The sequence below is a fragment of the Colletotrichum siamense genome, assembly GCF_013390195.1.
Source record: "Colletotrichum siamense strain Cg363 chromosome Unknown KSG_Cg363_contig04, whole genome shotgun sequence".
Taxonomy (NCBI): domain Eukaryota; kingdom Fungi; phylum Ascomycota; class Sordariomycetes; order Glomerellales; family Glomerellaceae; genus Colletotrichum; species Colletotrichum siamense.
In genome coordinates, this window is record NW_023501017.1 from 4,937,289 (window position 1) to 4,956,633 (window position 19,345).

Genomic DNA, 19,345 nt, shown 5'->3' on the forward strand with positions numbered 1-19,345 from the left:
ATACAACAGTTTGTGAGCTTAATCGAGGGATGCGTGACTAAAAGCGCAAGACAGATGGGCATTTCATATAGTAGAGCGCATCCCTTCAGCTAATACAAAGATATCGCTGGAATTGATCTGGACCCGAGAGAACGGCTGAGTACGGTTTTCGTATGGTTACACACTTGGCGCCTCGCCTGTTCAGCTGGTCTTGGTATTGCACTTTCAAACACATTCCGGCCATGTCTGTCAGACTCCAGATAGGGAGGTAAGAACTCTCATTGGAAAATTTGGCACATGTGATCTTGAACTGGAACGCCATCTTTCTTCTTTGGTGTCTGATGTCGGAAGCTTTCAAACTGGCTCACGATAACATCATTGGTGGTCATCTCAGGGCGATTTCTAGCTTCTTTGAGTATGCTTGTATTGATAATTGTGGTTTGATAGACATGATGAAGCATGCAATTGAAGAGCCTTGTCGTTAGATGGAAAAGCAGCTGTGCGTGCTAACCTGGGAATAGCCTCACTTAGAATCACCCTGAGAGGCCAGCCACATGTGGCTTGGTCTCTAGTGGCTGAGAAATCAGTTTACATAATCCAGGCCCCGCCCCCATGTTGAAAACTTCGCGCCTGCGCATTTCCCCTCCCCAAGGTCGAAAACCATCATCAAACGAACATTTCAGCACGCACAAGCCCAGGGCAGCCAGCCAGCTCCGTTTCCCATACCCCGCCAAGGTCAGGCATTCGTGCATGGTAGCTGTGGTGTCATCGGCTGAAACTGGGCAAAGCAGGACGCACGCGCGCATCATAATCAAGTGCAGCGGCCACCCCTTCAAGCCACCACAACGACCGCATTCGCGTCGGAAGCGCAGTCGCTGCAGACTCTTCTCTACATTTGTCGGCTTCGCCAAATCGGCGTCTGAGCCGAGGTCGGTCGTTTGGGAATTCCCGCAGCCAGTCGGGGAGGGAGGTCCGGTCCTCGACCAACAGGAGGAAGAGGAGGACATTGCCCAAAAAGTATTCTCCAAAAACTCGGTAGGCTTTATTTTTTGCAGCCTTTCCTTACCAATCAATCTGCATCTTGCTTGGCGACATCAAGAAAGGGGGGGTCCGAGGGAGAGAAGAGGAAACGCAACGCACCTGAGGCTACTTACCGTCTGCTTCAACTGCTGCCTGCTTTGCTACACATGTGAAATGTTGACTAACTCCCTATCGCTTGTGAGGTTTTAGCATCAAGTTCGTACGTATAGCGAGCGACTTGTTGCAACCGGCGGACTGCCCAAACCCCCAACACGGGCTACCCCTCTTCGTCTTACACCGCTAGAAGGGACAGCACAGGCCCCCTCTGCGGAGCCGATCCGTCGCAAAGATGCCGGCCATGCTGGACGACCCGGCGAGCCCCACAATCTACCGCGTCTCCGGCGCCCCGCCGTATCCGGACCCGAACAAGCCCGAACTCCCGGCCGACATCGTCCCCCGTCAAGTGACCCTCCGGGACCGCCAAACCGTCGCCACCATTATCCCCTTCGCGTCCCAGCATGAGGTCCCGCAATCCCTTGTCCGCTACCTCAGCGACCAGCTCAACAAGGAAATCGAGGGCGGCGACACCTACCCCATGACCGACCGCATGCCCGCCGACAAGTTCGGCGCCTACTGGTTCCAGAATTTCGGCGCCATCATGCTCCTCGGCAACGTCGACCGCGCCGACCTCGCCGAGGACATGGACTGGTCCCGCGAGTGCCTTGGCAGCTTCTACATCAAGCCCAACTACCCCGGGCGCAGCTCGCACGTGTGCAACGCCGGCTTCCTCGTCACCGACGCCTCGCGCAACCGCGGCGTGGGCCGCCTCATGGGCGAGTGCTACATCGACTGGGCGCCGAAGCTGGGCTACACGTACTCCGTCTTCAACCTCGTCTACGAGACCAACGTCGCGTCGTGCAAGATCTGGGACGCCCTCGGCTTCAAGCGCATCGGGCGCGTCAAGGGCTGCGGCAACCTCAAGTCGCACCCGGGCGTGCTCATCGACGCCATCATCTACGGGCGCGACCTCGTCCCCGGCGAATCCGAGGAACTCGTGAGTGAAGAGCGTTTCGACAAGATCAAGTTCTACCTCAAGTACGGCAAGTACCCGGCGGGGGCTGACCGCGCCGAGAAAAGCAGGCTCCGCAGCGCCGCGACGCACTATAAGCTGCTGGACGGCGACCGGCTGATGCTCAAGGACAAGGAGGTTGTCCCGGACCCGCGCCGCCAGTACGAGATCGCCCGCGAGGTCCACGTCGCCAGCCACGGCGGCATCAACAAGACGACGGCCACCATTGCCGAGAAGTACCACTGGAGCCGCATCAAGGAGACGGTTAGTGACGTGATCAGGAACTGCGCGGAGTGTAAGGAGCTGGGGAAGATGCCGGCGCCGGGGGGTAACGGGGGCGCGAGGGGAAGGGCGGCGGCGGCGGCTGCTGCTGCTGCGGCTGCCTCGAACAAGAGCGTGCCCATGACTAACAATTCTCTTTCGAACTCTACTTTATCTGCTTCTTCATCTACACCGATGCCGTCTGCCGCGAGCGTCAGCGCCGCTGGTCGCGTTCTGGCGCTGCAACCACACCATCTACCGCCTCTTTCACCACCGCGGTCGTCGCCGTATGCGGAGGTCGCGTCAATACCTCCGTCACATACCCTCCGCGACCCGTCTGATTCACCTTTACCTCGCCATCCGCATCATAATCCCATGTTACAAGACGAATCTTACCAGCCTATCGACCCGCAGATCATTGGACCGCCGCCGACGTCGCATGATCCGTATAATCATTACCACCCGCACCATACAGATTTCCAAGCTTTGCTGAATGCTACGGAAGCTGAAGAGACGCCGGAGGAAGCAGCCGCGGTGGATCGAGACTTGGACATGTTGATAGAGCAAGGAGACGAGGAAGAAGATGACGTTGATGAGCCTATGGGAGACAAGGGACGGGACAAGGAGATGTACGGGATGGGGTACTCCGCGGGATGAGACGAATTGACAATTCTTGGCGTTCGAGGGCAGACGTGGCGGTGGTGTTTTCTCTTGCATTTTCTTAGACCCTTTTGCATACTTGGCAGGCATAGCACTCGAAGACGAATAGACTTCCTACTTCTCTTACATCCCGTCGTCTCGAGAAAGAACGCCAAGGCAGAGCACCAGGGCCAAATACCTGCCCTCGTCGCATGTACGATACCGAACGAACCCATCCTGACGGAATTCCGACTTTTAACAATCTCCAGGACTGCTTTCAATTCAGCCAGTATTTCAACGGTGTGTAGATGTGTCTCAGGTGTCTTATGCGTGTACACTAGTATATGTGTTCTCCATGTTGTTGACTTGCTGACATTGTCGGGCCCTGTCAACCGCTATCAAAAGAGTAGGAGAAGCGTCCCAGAACAGATTCCTCACTACCGAGCCACAGAAACACCAATCACTTCAGCCTGACGACACGCGGGATAGGCAATATTCTGTTTAATTGTCAAAAGTGGTAGGTGTTCGGGCGAAAGTTCATGCACTAATGCGGGTTGTTGGATTATCAACCAAGGGCAGTCTTATTGACCCCTGGTTCTCTCTGTCCTGGACCCGATCTGCATGTCGTACTGTGTCGTGTAACGTGAAAGTCGTACTTCGTACTTCGCACTTCACTGCATTTTAATCCCCTCCGGAGGCGTCGTTTTACTTGCTGCTGAAAGGTACTGTACGTACTGCTCTAATATTTGCCGCGCTTCTAGTGGAGTGTGAATTACTTCCAAGCTGCTGAAAGTTACATGAATACTCAAGAAGGCTGTTCTGTTTGTAATAACATTATTAACATGCTGTTTTCTCAATCCCGTCCTTCGACAAGTCATTTGGAGTTCTGAATAAGCTCGCCAGATTTCATGTCTACTAGGTAGGTACGCGTTGCCAATTGTGGTCACCTCGTTTCAACCCGTGGGCACCGCAATTTGACATCTGAAGAATCACTCGCAACAAAGCAATCTCTCTCCTATGCTTGAATGACTTGTATGCCCGTCAAATGGGAATTTCCTGGATTCATGCTGCTACTTGATGACAGCACGTGGACCGATCATGACAGACGACAAATGACCCAGTCTATTCAGACTTCTGGAAGCCAAAACCCCTGTGGGGCAATTCTAGGTATCATGCAGACGCCATTCATCAAATCCTTTTGACTTTTTCCTTTTCCATTCATTTTCTAGTCATAACCACCTTACCGGCGAGGCATACCCCGGCCTCTACCTCTCAGAGCGCGCTGGGCGGCACCAGGGGGCAGAGCCTGGCCAGGGGCCTGAGGCGCGGCGCTCTCCTCGTTGCGAATCGTCTCGTCGACGCCGAGAATGAGGCAGCTGGCCTCGGTGGCAGCCTGGATGGCGTTGATCTTGACCAGCGCGGGCTCCCAGACGAAGCGCTCCATCATGTCGGTGACGCCCTCGTTGTTGAAGTCGACACCAGACCACGTGTTGCCCTTGCGGTGCTCCACGCGCAGCTTGTTGAGAATGTCGGTCGCGTCAAAGCCGGCGTTGTCGCAGAGCTGGCGGGGGATGATCTCGAGAGCCTTGGCGAAGCTCTTGATGATGGCTTGTTGCTTGTGGGGGATGTTCTTGTCGGCGAAGCGGTGGAGGTAAGCGGAGACCTCCATCTCGGTGGCACCACCACCACCGACGATGGTGTGGTTCTTGATGGCGCGCTTGACGATCATAATGGCGTCGTGCAGCGAACGCTCGACCTCGGCGATGAACTGCTCGGCACCACCACGCAGCATGAGTGTGCAGGTCTTGGCCTCGGGGCAGCCCTCGAAGAAGTTGAAGCGCTCGCCACCAATTTGGCGCTCCTCAAAGCTGCCGCAGGTACCGAGGTGCTCGGCCAGGATGTCAGAGCACGTTGACTGAACAGTTGCGCCGGTAGCCTGGACCACGCGCTCCATATCCTGGGCGGCAACACGGCCAGCGCAGAAGACGTCGCGGTCGGCGAAGAACTGGGTAGCCAAGTCACCAATGGGCAGCTTGCTGAGAACGACCTTGGCACCGGTCTTGTAGATAGCCTCCAACTTTCTGTAGATAATCTGCCACTCCGCATCGACAACGGCCTGGTAATCCGACACCTGCTCGACGCGCACCTCGGCGTTGTCCTTCTCGGCCTTTAGCTCCAACTCGACGTTCAGGCACACAATCTTGGGCTTCTGGAAAGACTTGGGTTGTTGCTCGAAACCGGCGTAGGAGAAGGTCTTCTTGAAGGCGACGCCGTTGACGAAGAGGGAGTCGGTGAGGGAACCACCGGGAATCTTCTTGACGCCGATCAACTTCTCGTTAAGGTCGTCTTGGTCGAGGGAAAGGACGGCGTCGACAACCACTGCGATACGTTAGAACTGGCACTATCGGAGGGTAATCGTGTCGACGTACTCTTTGTGAAGAAGTCGGTGTTGCGCTTAATCAGCTTGCTCGTCATGGCAGTGGCGGCCAGCTTGCTAAGTGTTTCCCTCCTGTTGCCCTCGTTGGTATCGATCGCGATCTCCTTGACCTTGTTGACCGCCATCATGGACGCTCTTCTCAGACCCTTGATAATGACCTGGGAGCTGACGCCCTGCTCGACGTGCTCCTTGATCTCCTTGAGGATCTCTCCGGCCAGGACGACGACGGATGTTGTGCCGTCACCAACTTCGGCATCTTGTGATCTCGCAATGTCGACGAGGATTCGGGCTGCGGGGTGGACAATGTCGAGGAGCTATCGGCGTGTCAGCAATTCAACCTCCATCATGCTGCCCGCATCGTTCTTCCTGACCTTCATGACAGTAGCACCATCGTTGGTGATGGTCTGCTTGCCGTTGGCGTCGACCATCAACAGGTCGCCGCCATAGGGACCGAGAGTGGACTTAATGGTGGCCTGGACAGCCAAGCATGCGTTGATGTTGGAGATAATCTGACCCTTGCCCTGAGAGGTATCGGTTCCTGCGCAAGAGACTCGTCAATCGTGGCCCGCGGGCGGGCAAGGGGCGGTGGGGTAAACTCACCCTCTTTCAGGACGATAATGGTCGGGGTCTGGCCTCCGAACGACATCTTGGTGGATTGTTTGTGTGACGACGAGTACAAGGCCAAAGGGAGCGTGTCGTTGGGTTTGGCGAGGTTCGTGTGTCGTCGCGGGGAGGCTGAGGTTCGGCTGTTCGTGGCCCAAGAAGCTTCTGGAGCTCCCAAAAAATTATTGCAGCCTTTCGTGATGCCCGCCGGGCACGGACCAGTGTGTGTTGTTGCCTTACCTCATATGGCGATTATGTAATTTAGGAGGGGTACTGCGACCCCGGTCGCCCCTGCCAGCCGCAGCCCCACCAAACGTCTTCTCCTTTCATCAACAGTTGAGCTTCGAAGGCACAGTTCACAGTGTTGTCCTCACAACGATGTGGGTTCTCGAGATGATGTTGGCTGTGAGCATCTGCCGAGTGGCAGCATTTTTCTGCAAAGTCCCTCCCTAGGAAATGGTCGATATCGACTGAAATGTCCACCTGCGCCCCTCGTGGTCCCTTGCGGCAGCCAACCATTGCTATGCATCCATCCTACCAATCGGCAGCATGTTCAACTGCAGGCTGACAATCCAAGCTAACAATCTCTCTCAAGCTCATTTTCATCACTGAACTCCTGCCTAATTCTCACGACAGACAATAGGAAGCAGGTTCCGGATCGAGTACACGCGTCAGAATTCTCATGTCTACCATCACCTACCGCGAAGGGCTTAGCGGCCAGGAGATTCGTCTCCTTCGTCTTCTGCCTGGCGAGTGGCTCGAAGACCTCGTTGCGGAATTGTATGTCGCCGACCGGGATCAAGACTATGTTGCGTTATCCTACGCTTGGGGTAGCACACGAAGGTCCAACAAGATCATTGTCAACCGTCATGTCCACTTCATCACCTTCAACCTCGACCGGGCGCTGAGGGCCATTCGCCGAACCACAGGATCCATCGTCATTTGGGTGGATTCCGTGTGCATCAACCAGGAAGATGCTGTCGAAAAAAGCCACCAAGTCGGATTAATGCACGACATTTTTGGTTCTGCCACTGAGGTTATTGCCTATGTGGGCGATGGCTTGGATCGCAGTCGTCAAGATTACCCTCGCCGCTTCGCAAGACTTGGACTGGCCGATCCGGTGCGTTTCACTGGCAAACGGACGGACTTGCCTGTTATCGAGAGATCGATCAGTCTTTGGCAGAACTCGACGTCAGGGTCGCTAACAGAACACGAGGAGATGCTATGTCTTTACGGTATTATTTCGGCCCAACTGCATGAGAGCTTAACGCATCCAGCACAGAAGCGGATGTTTCACCTGGGCAATGCGATTGATGAACGGCGTTTGCGACTAATGTCGGAGAGAATCCGTCTTTTCGCCGTTAGCGACTGGTGGAATCGCATGTGGATTATTCAGGAAGCCTGCGTTGCGAAAGAGCTCACCATTATGTACGGTCGCGTCTCGATGCCGTTCAGCATCATTGGACACGGTGTACACGATATTTTAAGCTCTTCTGTCCCTGGTATTACTGAGTTTGCCAAAGTGGTTTCATTCTTGGCCGAAAAGGCCGACGCGATCAACTTCCTACGCGTGACAAGATCCTATAAATCGCTACCCTTCGCAAACAACAGCCCGCTCCTCTGGTTGCTGAGAAATTTCCGGAACAGGCGATCATCCGAACCCCGCGACAAGATATTCGCCCTGCTTCGACTTGCTCGCAACTTTAAAACGGAAGCACACTATGCTAAATTTGACTTGAATATCGATACCGACTACAAAGTCAGCGTCCACACGCTCTTTGCACACGTGGCCTACGAAATCATCAAGCAAACTGGTCTGTTCTGGGTTACAACATTCGACCTCCTCGCGAAAAGTCGAAACGATGTCCCTTCGTGGGTTCCTGACTGGTCATCGGACTATGCGGTCCCCGGTTGGAATCAACACCGCGTGCGCCTCCACGGAGAGCTCTTTCAGATGTTTAACGCCAGTCGTGCTAGGTTTCTACACTCCCAGCATGACGGCTTAGAAGATCTCTATGTATTACCACAGCAGCATTTCCAACGCTTGGCTGACGGGGATCTCATTACCGGTTCCAACTGGCAGCCAATTCATCACCTACCCGCTCAGGTAGCTCCAGTACCCCCCGAAGCACAACCGTCATTTGTCTTGACCGTCTCCGGGGCTGCGTGTGGAGAGATTTTAGGCGCCACTGATCCTTTGGCGAGCGACTTTGCCAATCTCGGAGAGATACTCTACCAAATCATCACAATATGCCGGCTTTTCAAGGATGAATTTCAGCTCCAATATCGCAAGCCCTTTGTGGAGATCATTTCGCGTATTCTTTCCTTTTCGGCGAGAACCCAACGGAGTCCTGGTGGCTATAGATCACCACGTTGGCTAAGCAGCACAGAAGAAACACAGTTGTCTTTCTGGGTGTTGGTCCGTTTTCTGGCGTCACCCTTTGCGAACTACTGGCCGCGCAAGGAATCCTACAGCGAAGACGATATCATGATCTGGGACAAACACCTCCAGGAGGATGAAGAATGCAGCTTGCGCATCAGCGAGTGCATTGGCGATCCTCCACTATTCTGGACAATCTCGTCTCAAGCAGAGATTCCCGCCAGCGACGACGATCTAAGCCTTCCGCTCTTCACATTTACCAGCGATTTCAATCTCAGAACCGACCAGAAGGATGTCAAATCGACGAGAACATGGCAGGAAGACGAAAGCTGGGTGGAAGGTACCATCAGAGCCGTGGCCAGCGGCAGTAGACTCTTCGTGACCTCCAAAGGGCAGCTTGGCTTGGGCCCAGAAAAGACGCGCACAGGAGACGCGGTCTGCATCCTCGAGGGTGGTCTCATGCCCCATGTCTTGCGGAAACGATCAGAAAAACGCGGAGTCACCATGGTGGGAACCTGCTACGTTGAAGGGCTCATGCACTGGGGAGGCGAGGCAGGATACCATGCGGACAACGCGAGGGACACCGAGGGCCTGGAACACAAGCTGAGGCGACGATTGCGAGACCGTGATATTTCGGAGGAAGACTTTCTGCTTTACTGATTCAAGCGCGACACTGGGTCGGTGGGTCGACAGTCTATTTGAGCGGCCGCTCCGAACAGATGCCATGCGCCCGACCCAGCTCGACGGTCCCTTGCCATTACGGACAGCCCCTTATTCTCATTAACCTTAGCACGTCATCCAACTATCGCTGTAACTCGTCAAACCATGTGCCATGATGTAACCCACCGGCATGCGTATCGACCAGAAACAGACGAATACAGGAATTCAAAAGTCATCACCACGGCGATCAACCTGCGGATCCGAACTCCATTGAGCCCTTCTATGGCGCGGGATAAGCTTTCCCTAATAGAACGACATGCCATAGCTAATGCAGTGGGCCCCGTCCTTCGTGCGACACGAGCGAAGCGGAAGAGCTCTAGAATCGCTTGCCTGGTTTCCTCCGTGCGAAGTTAGCCAGCAATTATACAGGCTTCATTTTTTCGAGTGCCGGGGCAGAGCCAGCTCGTTCGGCTTATCAGCTGCTAGTACCGTTTACACCGCATCCCTGGGACAACGGCCCTGCCATCATTCCTCCCTCGGCTCAGCTAAGCCTCCAGCCTCACGTGGGTTTCATTCCCTTGATTGCCCAAGCATGCAGTGGAAAATACAGGGGCGCGAAGCATTCCCGCCAGGTCTATGGACAGCGCAAGCCACAAACAACGATCCTAACCCAACGAAGGACAGCCCAGCTTAGTCACCGGAGTAAACTCCATGAGACTCTTCCCTCCATTTTCTCCTTTCGTATCAACTCCGAAGCGGCAGTCGACCGGCCGAGATGGGGGGAAAGACACGCGAGACATTCGCACACTGGCCACAGGGATGAGACAAGCAGGGGTCTGGAATGATTGGCGCTCAAGGGCGTTTTGCCCTCCATGCCTGGCACTGGGAATCCTCATTCTGCGAATCCCTGGTTCCTGGGATGTGGGTGAGACCGTCGACGCGGCGGTGGGGGGATGAGAATGGCGATGCCTCGTTTTCTTGTTGTCCCCACGGGCGTTGGTCTTGGCAAAAATGGAAGGGAAGAAGAAAAAGGACGAGCCTTACCTCTTCTCTCTACCCTCGCCCCTTTGCGTTTCTGGACACACAGACGAAACTTTAACTTCGACCGGCTCTCTCCGCGGTTCATCTTTGGTGACTAGGAGGACGTTTCGTTGTCTCTTCTTTTGAATTTGGCCCATTTCTCTATTAGGAGAAGCTCGTGGCTCCTAGCCCCGACCATCGTCGAACTGTCGATAGAACCTTGCTGTTTGGCGTTGGAGCTGTCTCTCATAGACCTAGCATCAACATGAATTGGCTAAGGAAAGCGGCCGTTTTGGCTGTCTTATCCTTGTCGACAATTGCCAATGCAGACCAAGTCTTTCCTGGTTGTTACAACATGGTCGCTATCGGCGGTAATGGAGACCCAAATTATCAACCACGAACTGGCCCGGACGTCAACCAGACGAGCTGTGCCGAATTTTGCGCACCCTTTCCCTACTACGCACGACAGAGAACAACTTGTACCTGCGGAAACACCGTCACCGGAGACAGCATCGACATAAGCTTTTGCGACCCTTCGAATTGTGAGGGCACTGGGGACGACCACTGTGGTGCTGCCGGCTACGATTACATTCTGCAACATGATCCTGTCACAGCCACCAGCACCACGTCCACGGCAACTGAGACCTCTACCGCGGATGATACTTCTGAAACTGATTCTACCGCTACTGCTACCGATGATGCCACCGCTACCGACAGTACGGCTACCGCAACGGATGATGCCACTGCCACGGATGAGGCGACGGCTACGGACACAGACAGCGCTGCTACTGCTACGGACAGCACAACTACCGCGACGGACGAGGCTACAGCCACTGATGAGTCCAGCACAGCCACTGATGAAGCGACTACCACGGACACAGATAACACTACGACAGCCACGGACGAGGCCAGCACAACCACTGATGCCGCCAGTACAACTACCGATGAGGCCAGTACAACTGCTGACCCGGACGAGGTCGCCACTACAGACAGTAGTACATCCACGGCTACGGACGAAGCTACTTCCACGGATTCCAGTTCAACTGAGGAACCGTCTAGCACCACTGAGACATCCAACGAGGCCACTAGCACAACCGAGGATGCCAGTACAACGGAAACTTCCACAGAGGCCGCTAGCACAACCGAGGATACCAGTACAACAGAAACCTCAGTTGGAGTGACAAGCACAACTGAAACTTCGAGCACAGAGACTTCCAGCGAGCCGACCAGCACTGAAGAAGACGTCATCAGCACATCGACCGAAGCAACTAGCTCTACAGAAGAAGCGAGCACAACGGCGACCTCTACAGAAGCAACTAGCACAGATGAGCCAAGCTCAACTGAGGCTACTTCGACGGAAGATACATCAACAGAAGCTGCATCGACTGATACCAGCGCCACCGAGACATCTACCGAGATTAGCACGACTGAGACGTCCACTGAAGCTAGCACTACGGCCACACCCGCGGAGACTAGCACTACGGCGACTTCAACTGAACCTAGCAGCTCGTCAACGGAGGTCGAATCTACCAGCTCCACGGAACCCTTGTCTACCAGCACAGCGGAGGTCGCGTCAACAACGGCATCGTCCGAGACTTCCGCCGAGCCGACTACAACTTCCACTTCTTCCGAATCACCGATTGCGACGACCAGCACCACATCTCCTGAATCATCTACTGACCCGAAGACGAGCAGCACCAGCTCGGAGCCTCCTGTTGAATCGACTACTGCCACATCCAGCTCCGAGCCTGAGTCGACCACCAGCAGCGCGACATCTGAAGCTCCTGTTGAGCCAACGACAAGCACCTCCTCTACTACGCAAGAGACGCCCAGCAGCACAAGTTCCGAGCCCACGGTCGAGTCGACGAGCTCCTCCACGTCCGAAGTTCCCGTTCAGTCGCCCACAAGCACTTCAACTGAGCCTCCCGCGCAACAGACTTCAACTTCTTCTACGGAGCCCCCGGTGGCGCCTACAACGAGCACCACAACCTCCGAGCCCCCTGTGCAGCAAACATCGACTTCCTCAACGGAAACTCCAGTCCAGCCTACGACTTCGTCTACTTCTACGGAAGTTCCAGTCCAGCCTACGCCTACTTCGACGTCTTCGACGGAGAATCCTGTCCAACCGACTACGAGTTCTTCCACTGAAGCCCCTGTCCAGTCAACTTCGTCTTCAGCACCTCCTGTTCAACCGACGTCGAGCAGCAGTACATCAGAGGTTGCAGTGTCAAGCTCAACCCCATCTCCCTCGCCTTCGCCGTCGCCTTCGCCTTCACCATCCCCCTCGCCTTCCCCGTCGCCTTCACCAACCCCCTCGCCTTCCCCGTCGCCTTCACCAACCCCCTCGCCCTCGCCTTCGCCCTCGCCTTCGCCCTCGCCTTCGCCCTCGCCTTCGCCCTCGCCTTCACCATCCCCCTCACCTTCGCCAGAGCCCAGCCCGTCTCCGTCACCGGAACCTTCTCCCAGCCTCTCGCCATCTCCGAGCCCCTCACCGGCTCCCAGTCCATCACCAGAGACTTCACCAAGCCCAACTCCCAGCCCCTCGGAATCTCCCTCCCCGATTCCTACCCCAGAGCCCGAGTCTTCCCAAAGTCCGCCACCCGTGCCCTCCTCGGCAGATGCGCCGCCGAATTCAACCCCACCGGCAAGCCCGACATCGCCTTCGTCAGGCGGAACGGTCACCTCGGCAAGCCCATCATCTTCTGCATCTGTTTCAATCTCTGTACTCAGCACCGAGCCCGTGGCATTCGAGGAAGTCTTCAAAATCCAACCTGGCGAAGCTTTGATCGTGAACTTTGAGGTTATCGACCCTGTCACCGGTGAGAGGTCCACTGCTCCGTTCGTTGTGCAGTCTCAGGGCTGCAGAGGTGTTACGCCCGGGGAGTCACCATTCAGTGGGAACACGCTCACCGACGCTGCAAGCTATAGTGCGGCCACTTGCGCCGTCTACTGCGCGACCAAGGGGCTCACCAATACTGGTGCCGACCAGGGCACCTGCTACTGTGGTAGTGTTATCAAGGATCTTCCTCTCATCCCCGCGGAACAATGCGCGGCGGCTGGGAACAAGCGTCGTCGTGGTTTCCGTCTTGGCAAACGCCAAAGCGCGGTTAACGCCATTCCCTTGTTTGCAGTCATTCCGGCATCGCAGGTGGCCATCACTCCTGCTACTGTCACATTGTCGTCCTCTAGCATCGCAAGTCTCCCATTGGCGAACAGCGCACCTGCATCAACCACTGCGAGCACCATCTCCATGACGACGTCAGGAGCTAGCACTGTATCTGTCAGTGTCTCGACGACGCCTGGTAGCCTGTCAGGAAGCAGCGCCCAGTCCAGCCCTGTTGCGTCTGGATCGACCCCAGCCTCTTCATTAGGGTCGGCATCTGTCTCACTGTCTGGAGTCAGCTCCTTGCCTAGCTCAGTGCCTCCAAGCAGTTCATCACCAACCAGCCGTGGATCTAGCAGCTCGGCCATATCCGTGCCGTCAACAATTGTCCCGTCAACAGGTGTCCCGTCAACAAATGTGCCGTCTAGCCCTGTCTCCAGTCCAGCCGCCACTGGCCAATTTGTGGGAGAGTTCATTCTGGCTATTGTCGGCGGCATAGCCCCGAGCAGTGTCCCAAGCATCAGTAGCTCAGGCTCCAGCACCCGTCCAGTCTCGACTCCGAGCTCGTCAATGGCAAGCAGCTCTCTAGCTACAAGCTCGTCAAGCCCTGTGTCTATGGGATCCAGCTCTCGCACTTCGAGCACCCCTGGCGCGTCAGTGTCCACGTCAAGTGTTGTCTCCTCTGGCATCGGGAGCTCCTCCATCGCAATCAGCTCATCTCCTCCTGCCTCCTCTCCCGGAAGCGGTATCTCAAGCGCGTCTTCTTCCCCGCCGGCATCCCCAGTTATCACGGCACCAATCTCCAGTCCATTTTCCGTAAGTAGCTCTGCGACGTCAAGCAGTCCGGTGCCTTCAAGCTCGCCTCAGCCCAGTTCCCCATCATCGAGCTCTGCTCCAGCTAGCTCCCCATCAAGCTCTGCTCCTGTCACCTCCTCGTCAAGCTCACCTCCATCGAGTTCCCCACCCTCCAGCTCTGCTCCCACCACCTCACCAAGCTCTTCGCCTTCCAGCTCGCCTCCGGTTACTTCATCTTCATCCATCCCCGTTCCAACGACGTCTTCGTCGAGCTCTCCCTCACCTAGCTCCTCGCCCTCTAGCTCGCCGCCGGTCACTTCATCTTCTTCATCATCCTCTTCCAGCTCCGTTCGGCCTAGTAGCTCCCCACCTCCCATCATTCAGTCAGAAAGGCCTTAGTCGCTGAATAGTTCGCCTCTTCTAAGGACGTTGATCTTCGATGTCGTCAACATAGACTCTAGGAACCTCGACTACCGCGCATTGTCCGGGTCTAAGGTATGATGGACATGGATCCGATTTGGTGCCTCATGTATCGTGGGCACCTCTGGATTCGAGGCCGTTGGATGTGTGGCGCTTGGTTCAGCTGCCAGAAACGAAAATCTGTAATGTGAAGGAGAGTGTGATTCGACTTGGGTTCTTTTGTAATGAGTAGAGAGTATAGACGCGCAGGATCTGAGTTGTTGTTGGAGAACACCATCTTGCTTACCTTATTTATGATGATTTCTACTGAAACCTGTGGTGATATATAAACAGTTACCTTTGGTATGATGTTTGGCAGTTTGGTCCACTCTCAAGTGGGCTTAGCAATTCTTCTAAAGTAGAGCGAAGCCGCCAAGCATAACATCAAAAGCAGATGGTGGTGTGCGTGGCGACAGGTTCAGCATAGTAAAACAGGCGTACATCCAAAGTATTGAAAATGGTTTCGTAAAGTATATTGTACAATGAACTATGCATCGAGGCAGAGAAGCCCCATGATTCTCAATATTCCAGCCACCAGAAACTCCGTCAATGCTTCGTGAAGATGGTGGCTTAACCGCCGTAGCAGTACTTGCTCAGGTTGGGGTTCAAGTTGCCGCAGACGCAATCACCGGCGGGGGCACTAGTAGAATTGTTAGTTATCACATTTGGCAATGAAGATACAGTCCGACGTACCCGTGCTTCTGGAACTTATAGAGGAAACCGTTGGGGTTCTCAACAGTGGCGTCAGGGCATGCCTTCAGGCAGGTATCGTCAACCGGGACGCGGTTGTTCGGGTTGTCGACGCAGATGGCGGCGTTGGTCCACATGCAAGCGTTGGCACCCTGCTTGTGGCAGGCCTCAAGCTGGGCCTGGCAGCACTTGTCTGTGGCAACCTCATAAGCCCAAGCCGGAGCGAGGACGGCGAGAAGGGTCGCGGCAATGAAGGAGAATTGCATTGTGATTGACGAGGTTTAAAAGGAGCGTGTGAGTGACTCAAGGATGGATGTAAAGACTGATAGATGTTGACTGTGCTGCTGGTCAGAATTACGGTTCGTTGGGCTGGGAACTGGTTCTTATATGCTCATGGCTACTAATCAGAAACAACCATGAGAGTGATAAGCCGTGAGGCTCGGGATATGGCCCACACGGCTTTTGCACATTGATCCGATTTCCGAAGACACTGCCTCCATTGTGGGATACCGAGAAGTCTTGAGGCTGACAACGGTAATATATTTGACATCGGCAAGTTCGTGACTAGCTCCTTTCTAGAAGAGTGAAGTGGATAAACAATTGGGCTCACATGAATCGTACAACCATGGCAGATCAATTAAGCTTTCTCTCGTTGTCACGCTACCAACTTCAACTCTAGAGAGCCGCAATCGAGCACCCCTCGTAACCGGATGATTGCCTGCTGTATGGCGCATTAAAAGTTTTGGCAACAAGTCCTCCGAATGGGTTTTTACTTTCCATGGTACAGCCCAAGCCGACGCCTGTGAAGTTTTTGTAACAGCACGGCTGGAATTCTTTTAGAAGTTACCATGCCATGAGTCGTAAAGTATTTGGCGTGGATTTCCCTGCCCAACTAACTTCTGTTACTCGTCCGTGTCCGCCCCCACCATGAGACCATTCACTGAAAAACCGAACGGGCGCACCGGTAAGCTTTGGAATAAAGTTTACATGTTCATCCATCATTTGATCCGATCTACGAGACTTGCCGTTTGATTTGAAAAGCATGAACTTGGCACTATACGGTCGGTCTCCGAGGGCAGAATATCATCAATACGTAGTCTCATTCTCGTATCCGTTACACACGCTACTAGTGAATGTTCTTCTGGAACGCCGTAAGGTTTCCTCTTTTGGGAATATCAGGTGACTGATCGAAATCTGAAAACCGGGATCTCGGCAAGAATAACTGTTCACGAACTCCAAGATTGAGTTTACATGTTCATCTGGCATTTCCTGGATTGGGGGCGCAGATCTTGCTGCCTGGGATAGTCATTTCCCAAATGGACCATTTGAATCAAAAGAAAGTTTTCTAATATCTGTGAGGCTCGCGAAAGCGAAGTTTTCCTTCGCACTCATTTTCCGATATCCGAGAATCCCGCGCGGAGTTGGAAAATGCGGCTAATGGCGACTGACTTGGTGATGGGATGAACATATAAGATAAGCTCAACGGCTGTCACGTCTTTCCATCTCTCATCCCTCACAACAACAACATTCACTCTTTAGAGCTCGAAGCATACACTCGTTACCTCACACTCTTTACGTCTTCAATCAATTCGCCAAAATGAAGTCCTTCCTTCTCCCTCTCGCGCTCTTCATCGCCGCCGCCCAGGCGCAGTTGATCCTCGGCGCGCTTGCTCTCATCGAGTTCACCATCGAGATTCTCGAGGCCGAGGCAGTCGTGGCGACAGTTGAGGTCTCCGTCGACGCAGCCCTTACCGGTGCCGAGGCTGCTGAGACCGCCGTGATCGAGGGCTCCATCACCAACGTCGGCACCACCGTCACCCGCGTCGGCGAGGGGGCCATCGAGCTCGAAGGCGAGGCATCCCTGTCTGGTTTCGGCCGCGTCGCGACCGAGGGCCCCGGCTTCGCCCAGGGAACCTTCACCTACCGCCAGCCCTACCCTCTCGGCGTTGGTGCGGGCCGCAGTGCGACTGCGAACCCGCAGATCTCTCTCAACTTTGGCGCTCGCACCAACGCTATCCGCTCCGGAGGAACTACCAAGATCAACTTCAGCAACCCCTCCATCAACAACGTCCGTATCACCAACCCCGGCGGAGCTCGCACCAGCGTCCGTATCAAGGGTCAGCCCCTCACCAGGCTTCTTTCTTCTAGCTAGACGGCGAATCATGGGACGAGGGTTGGTCCAAGAAGCTTCTCAGGAATGATGCTATGGTCATATTTCAGTTGGCCTGGTCGCATATCTCCGCTGGCATCTGTTGCTGTCACATGGTGTGAAGTTCATGCATGGATTGTCTTGTTGTTAGCTAAAGCTGGGTTGGAGAGACCGCATCATGTCGGTTATGGTGGCTGATCAAATAAATCCACATAGACTTAAGTAGACATCATACAAATCGTTCAATAGTATGTTCAAATGAGGCTTCTTTTTGATGACTGCTATCGTGCCGATCGAGAGAAATGCTTAGTTTGCCCAAGCAAAGCCAATGGAATCAGATCCCTTGGTTAATCACTGAAGTACACGGAGACCAAAGCCGTCACACGAATCACGACAGCATATTCGACAACAAAAATGAGAGTGGTTTTAGCTAGCTACATGTACTTATCGAACAGGAGCATAACTATAGGCTAGAGTCACATCATAGAAGCAGTTGGCAGAATCAACAAAGACCACATCTCCTAGAGTGGCATTCTCATTCAGGGAATCATTGACAGGTATTGATGTACTCATTGTGGACAGCATGTTAATTGTTTTCTTCAATCATCCCAAGATGAGGGAGACGTCTTCCAAAGCCAACTCCTCCCATGCTGCCCGGTCGACTTCGCCACACGCAAGACGGTGAGCGATGCCATCGATCCACTCCACCCACAGTACGCTGTATACCTCCCAAGACGTGAAAGGAGCCGTGTAGCAGCCGATGCTATCATCAAAAGTCTGCTTGTACCGGCGTGCCCGACAAATAGCAACCAACTCGATCTCTTTCGCCATGGCCCAATCGGACTCTGATGGGGTAAAATGTTCCAATTGCTGCTTGTTGTGTAAATGAAGGCTCCCTATAACAACCTTCTTCTTGTTGTAAAGCTCAACTTTGTTGTATTGACCTGACTTGTAACTCGTGATGTCGTCGTCGTCACCTGCCTGAAAAGCAAAGACAAAGGCACGGCGAGTATCGCAATAAAGATATGGCGTCTGTTCTGGCATATATGGCTGTGTCGATTCGTCGATGTGCGGCACTGGAAACGGCCAGTGCCATTCGTGTTCATCACGACTTTCAGTCATGTTGCGGTGCCGGAAGGTAGATTCATCGCATCCGTCTGGATACAGCAGAACATCTCCGTCTTTTCCATCCCCGTATCCCGGATTGTTTACCTTTGGGATTACGTGTCGAGTCCACCCTGACGGGAGGGGCCTTTTGAAGTCTTTGTAAAACTCCCGATTCTCGTACCAGGTAGCTTTGATCTTGCGCTTCTGACCCGTGTTTGGAGAGCTGCAAGCATACCATGTGGTGATTGGGATCGTCTCCTTGATTTTCCAAGTCTTCAGATTTGCTGGACCAGCTTCCAAGCTTCCGATATCAACAAGTCCTTCCCACCCAATCCACGACCAGTATGGGAGAAGGCATGGATGGAGTCGGCTTGTATCGAAGCGTTCGGAATGTGTTCGTCGTCGGAGGTCGGTGTGATGCCAGGTAGGTTGCCAGCAAAGTGCCGTTTCGAGGAACATTTCAGGAATACCACAAATGAACCCTCCGGAGAAGCAGCGGCTGAACACAGTAAGTAATCCAGTTATGCCGGGCAAACAGTCCTCATCGTAGGATAACTTCATGTCGTTGTAGTAGCCGATCAGATTGCTGAGTGACCTGATATTTGGCATGCCGCGCATAATTTCCCCCACACGAGGATTTAGGTACTTCCCGGCTTCGACCCCGTGGTGTAAATGCTCTTCCCATACACTGCACTGACACATCCAGTGCAATGAGTCTTTGCTGAAAATGAGTCGTCTAGGAGACATATTGAACTCCTGAAACGTCCAACCACGTTCGTGGTACATACTCCATGAGGTGAGACCAAAGTAGTCGAGCTTATCTAAAATGAACTGCTCGTTACCAAATTGAATGGGGCCTTCGTCGTCCCGATCCTTTTCTCGTGAAATGTCTCTAAGGCCCGGAAAGCCATCTTCAGCATCCCGGTCTAAGGCAACGATGGTGAGAGATGCATTCGCATATATGGCCCCCATAT

The 19,345-nt window shown here is 54.1% G+C and overlaps 7 protein-coding genes across 7 annotated transcripts; 4 read left to right on the forward strand and 3 right to left on the reverse strand.

The window, feature by feature from the left end:
* Nucleotides 1-1,348: 1,348 nt before the first annotated feature.
* Nucleotides 1,349-2,986, forward strand: SPT10 (the record flags this gene model as incomplete). Its single annotated transcript, XM_036639076.1, has 1 exon — nucleotides 1,349-2,986. One exon carries the CDS (start codon nucleotides 1,349-1,351, stop codon nucleotides 2,984-2,986), a length of 1,638 nt encoding a protein of 545 aa, XP_036496160.1.
* A 1,222-nt stretch (nucleotides 2,987-4,208) lies between these two features.
* On the reverse strand, nucleotides 4,209-6,051 carry cct7 (putative T-complex protein 1 subunit eta; the record flags this gene model as incomplete). Its single annotated transcript, XM_036639077.1, has 4 exons — nucleotides 4,209-5,347; nucleotides 5,398-5,719; nucleotides 5,777-5,943; nucleotides 6,006-6,051. 4 exons carry the CDS (start codon nucleotides 6,049-6,051, stop codon nucleotides 4,209-4,211), a joined length of 1,674 nt encoding a protein of 557 aa, XP_036495503.1.
* Nucleotides 6,052-6,690: 639 nt separating this feature from the next.
* Nucleotides 6,691-9,048, forward strand: CGCS363_v007229 (Heterokaryon incompatibility protein 6, OR allele; the record flags this gene model as incomplete). The annotated part of the gene is made up of 1 exon (XM_036639078.1): nucleotides 6,691-9,048. One exon carries the CDS (start codon nucleotides 6,691-6,693, stop codon nucleotides 9,046-9,048), a length of 2,358 nt encoding a protein of 785 aa, XP_036496159.1.
* A 1,375-nt stretch (nucleotides 9,049-10,423) lies between these two features.
* Nucleotides 10,424-12,867, forward strand: CGCS363_v007230 (uncharacterized protein; the record flags this gene model as incomplete). The annotated part of the gene is made up of 3 exons (XM_036639079.1): nucleotides 10,424-11,909; nucleotides 12,005-12,187; nucleotides 12,230-12,867. The coding sequence occupies 3 exons, from the start codon at nucleotides 10,424-10,426 to the stop codon at nucleotides 12,865-12,867; spliced, it is 2,307 nt and encodes a 768-aa protein (XP_036495338.1).
* Nucleotides 12,868-12,952: 85 nt separating this feature from the next.
* Nucleotides 12,953-14,343, reverse strand: CGCS363_v007231 (uncharacterized protein; the record flags this gene model as incomplete). The annotated part of the gene is made up of 3 exons (XM_036639080.1): nucleotides 12,953-13,188; nucleotides 13,290-14,021; nucleotides 14,118-14,343. 3 exons carry the CDS (start codon nucleotides 14,341-14,343, stop codon nucleotides 12,953-12,955), a joined length of 1,194 nt encoding a protein of 397 aa, XP_036495339.1.
* A 652-nt stretch (nucleotides 14,344-14,995) lies between these two features.
* Nucleotides 14,996-15,381, reverse strand: CGCS363_v007232 (uncharacterized protein; the record flags this gene model as incomplete). Its single annotated transcript, XM_036639081.1, has 2 exons — nucleotides 14,996-15,065; nucleotides 15,119-15,381. The coding sequence occupies 2 exons, from the start codon at nucleotides 15,379-15,381 to the stop codon at nucleotides 14,996-14,998; spliced, it is 333 nt and encodes a 110-aa protein (XP_036495340.1).
* Nucleotides 15,382-16,712: 1,331 nt separating this feature from the next.
* CGCS363_v007233 (uncharacterized protein) lies at nucleotides 16,713-17,267 on the forward strand (the record flags this gene model as incomplete). Its single annotated transcript, XM_036639082.1, has 1 exon — nucleotides 16,713-17,267. One exon carries the CDS (start codon nucleotides 16,713-16,715, stop codon nucleotides 17,265-17,267), a length of 555 nt encoding a protein of 184 aa, XP_036495341.1.
* Between the last annotated feature and the right edge of the window lie 2,078 nt (nucleotides 17,268-19,345).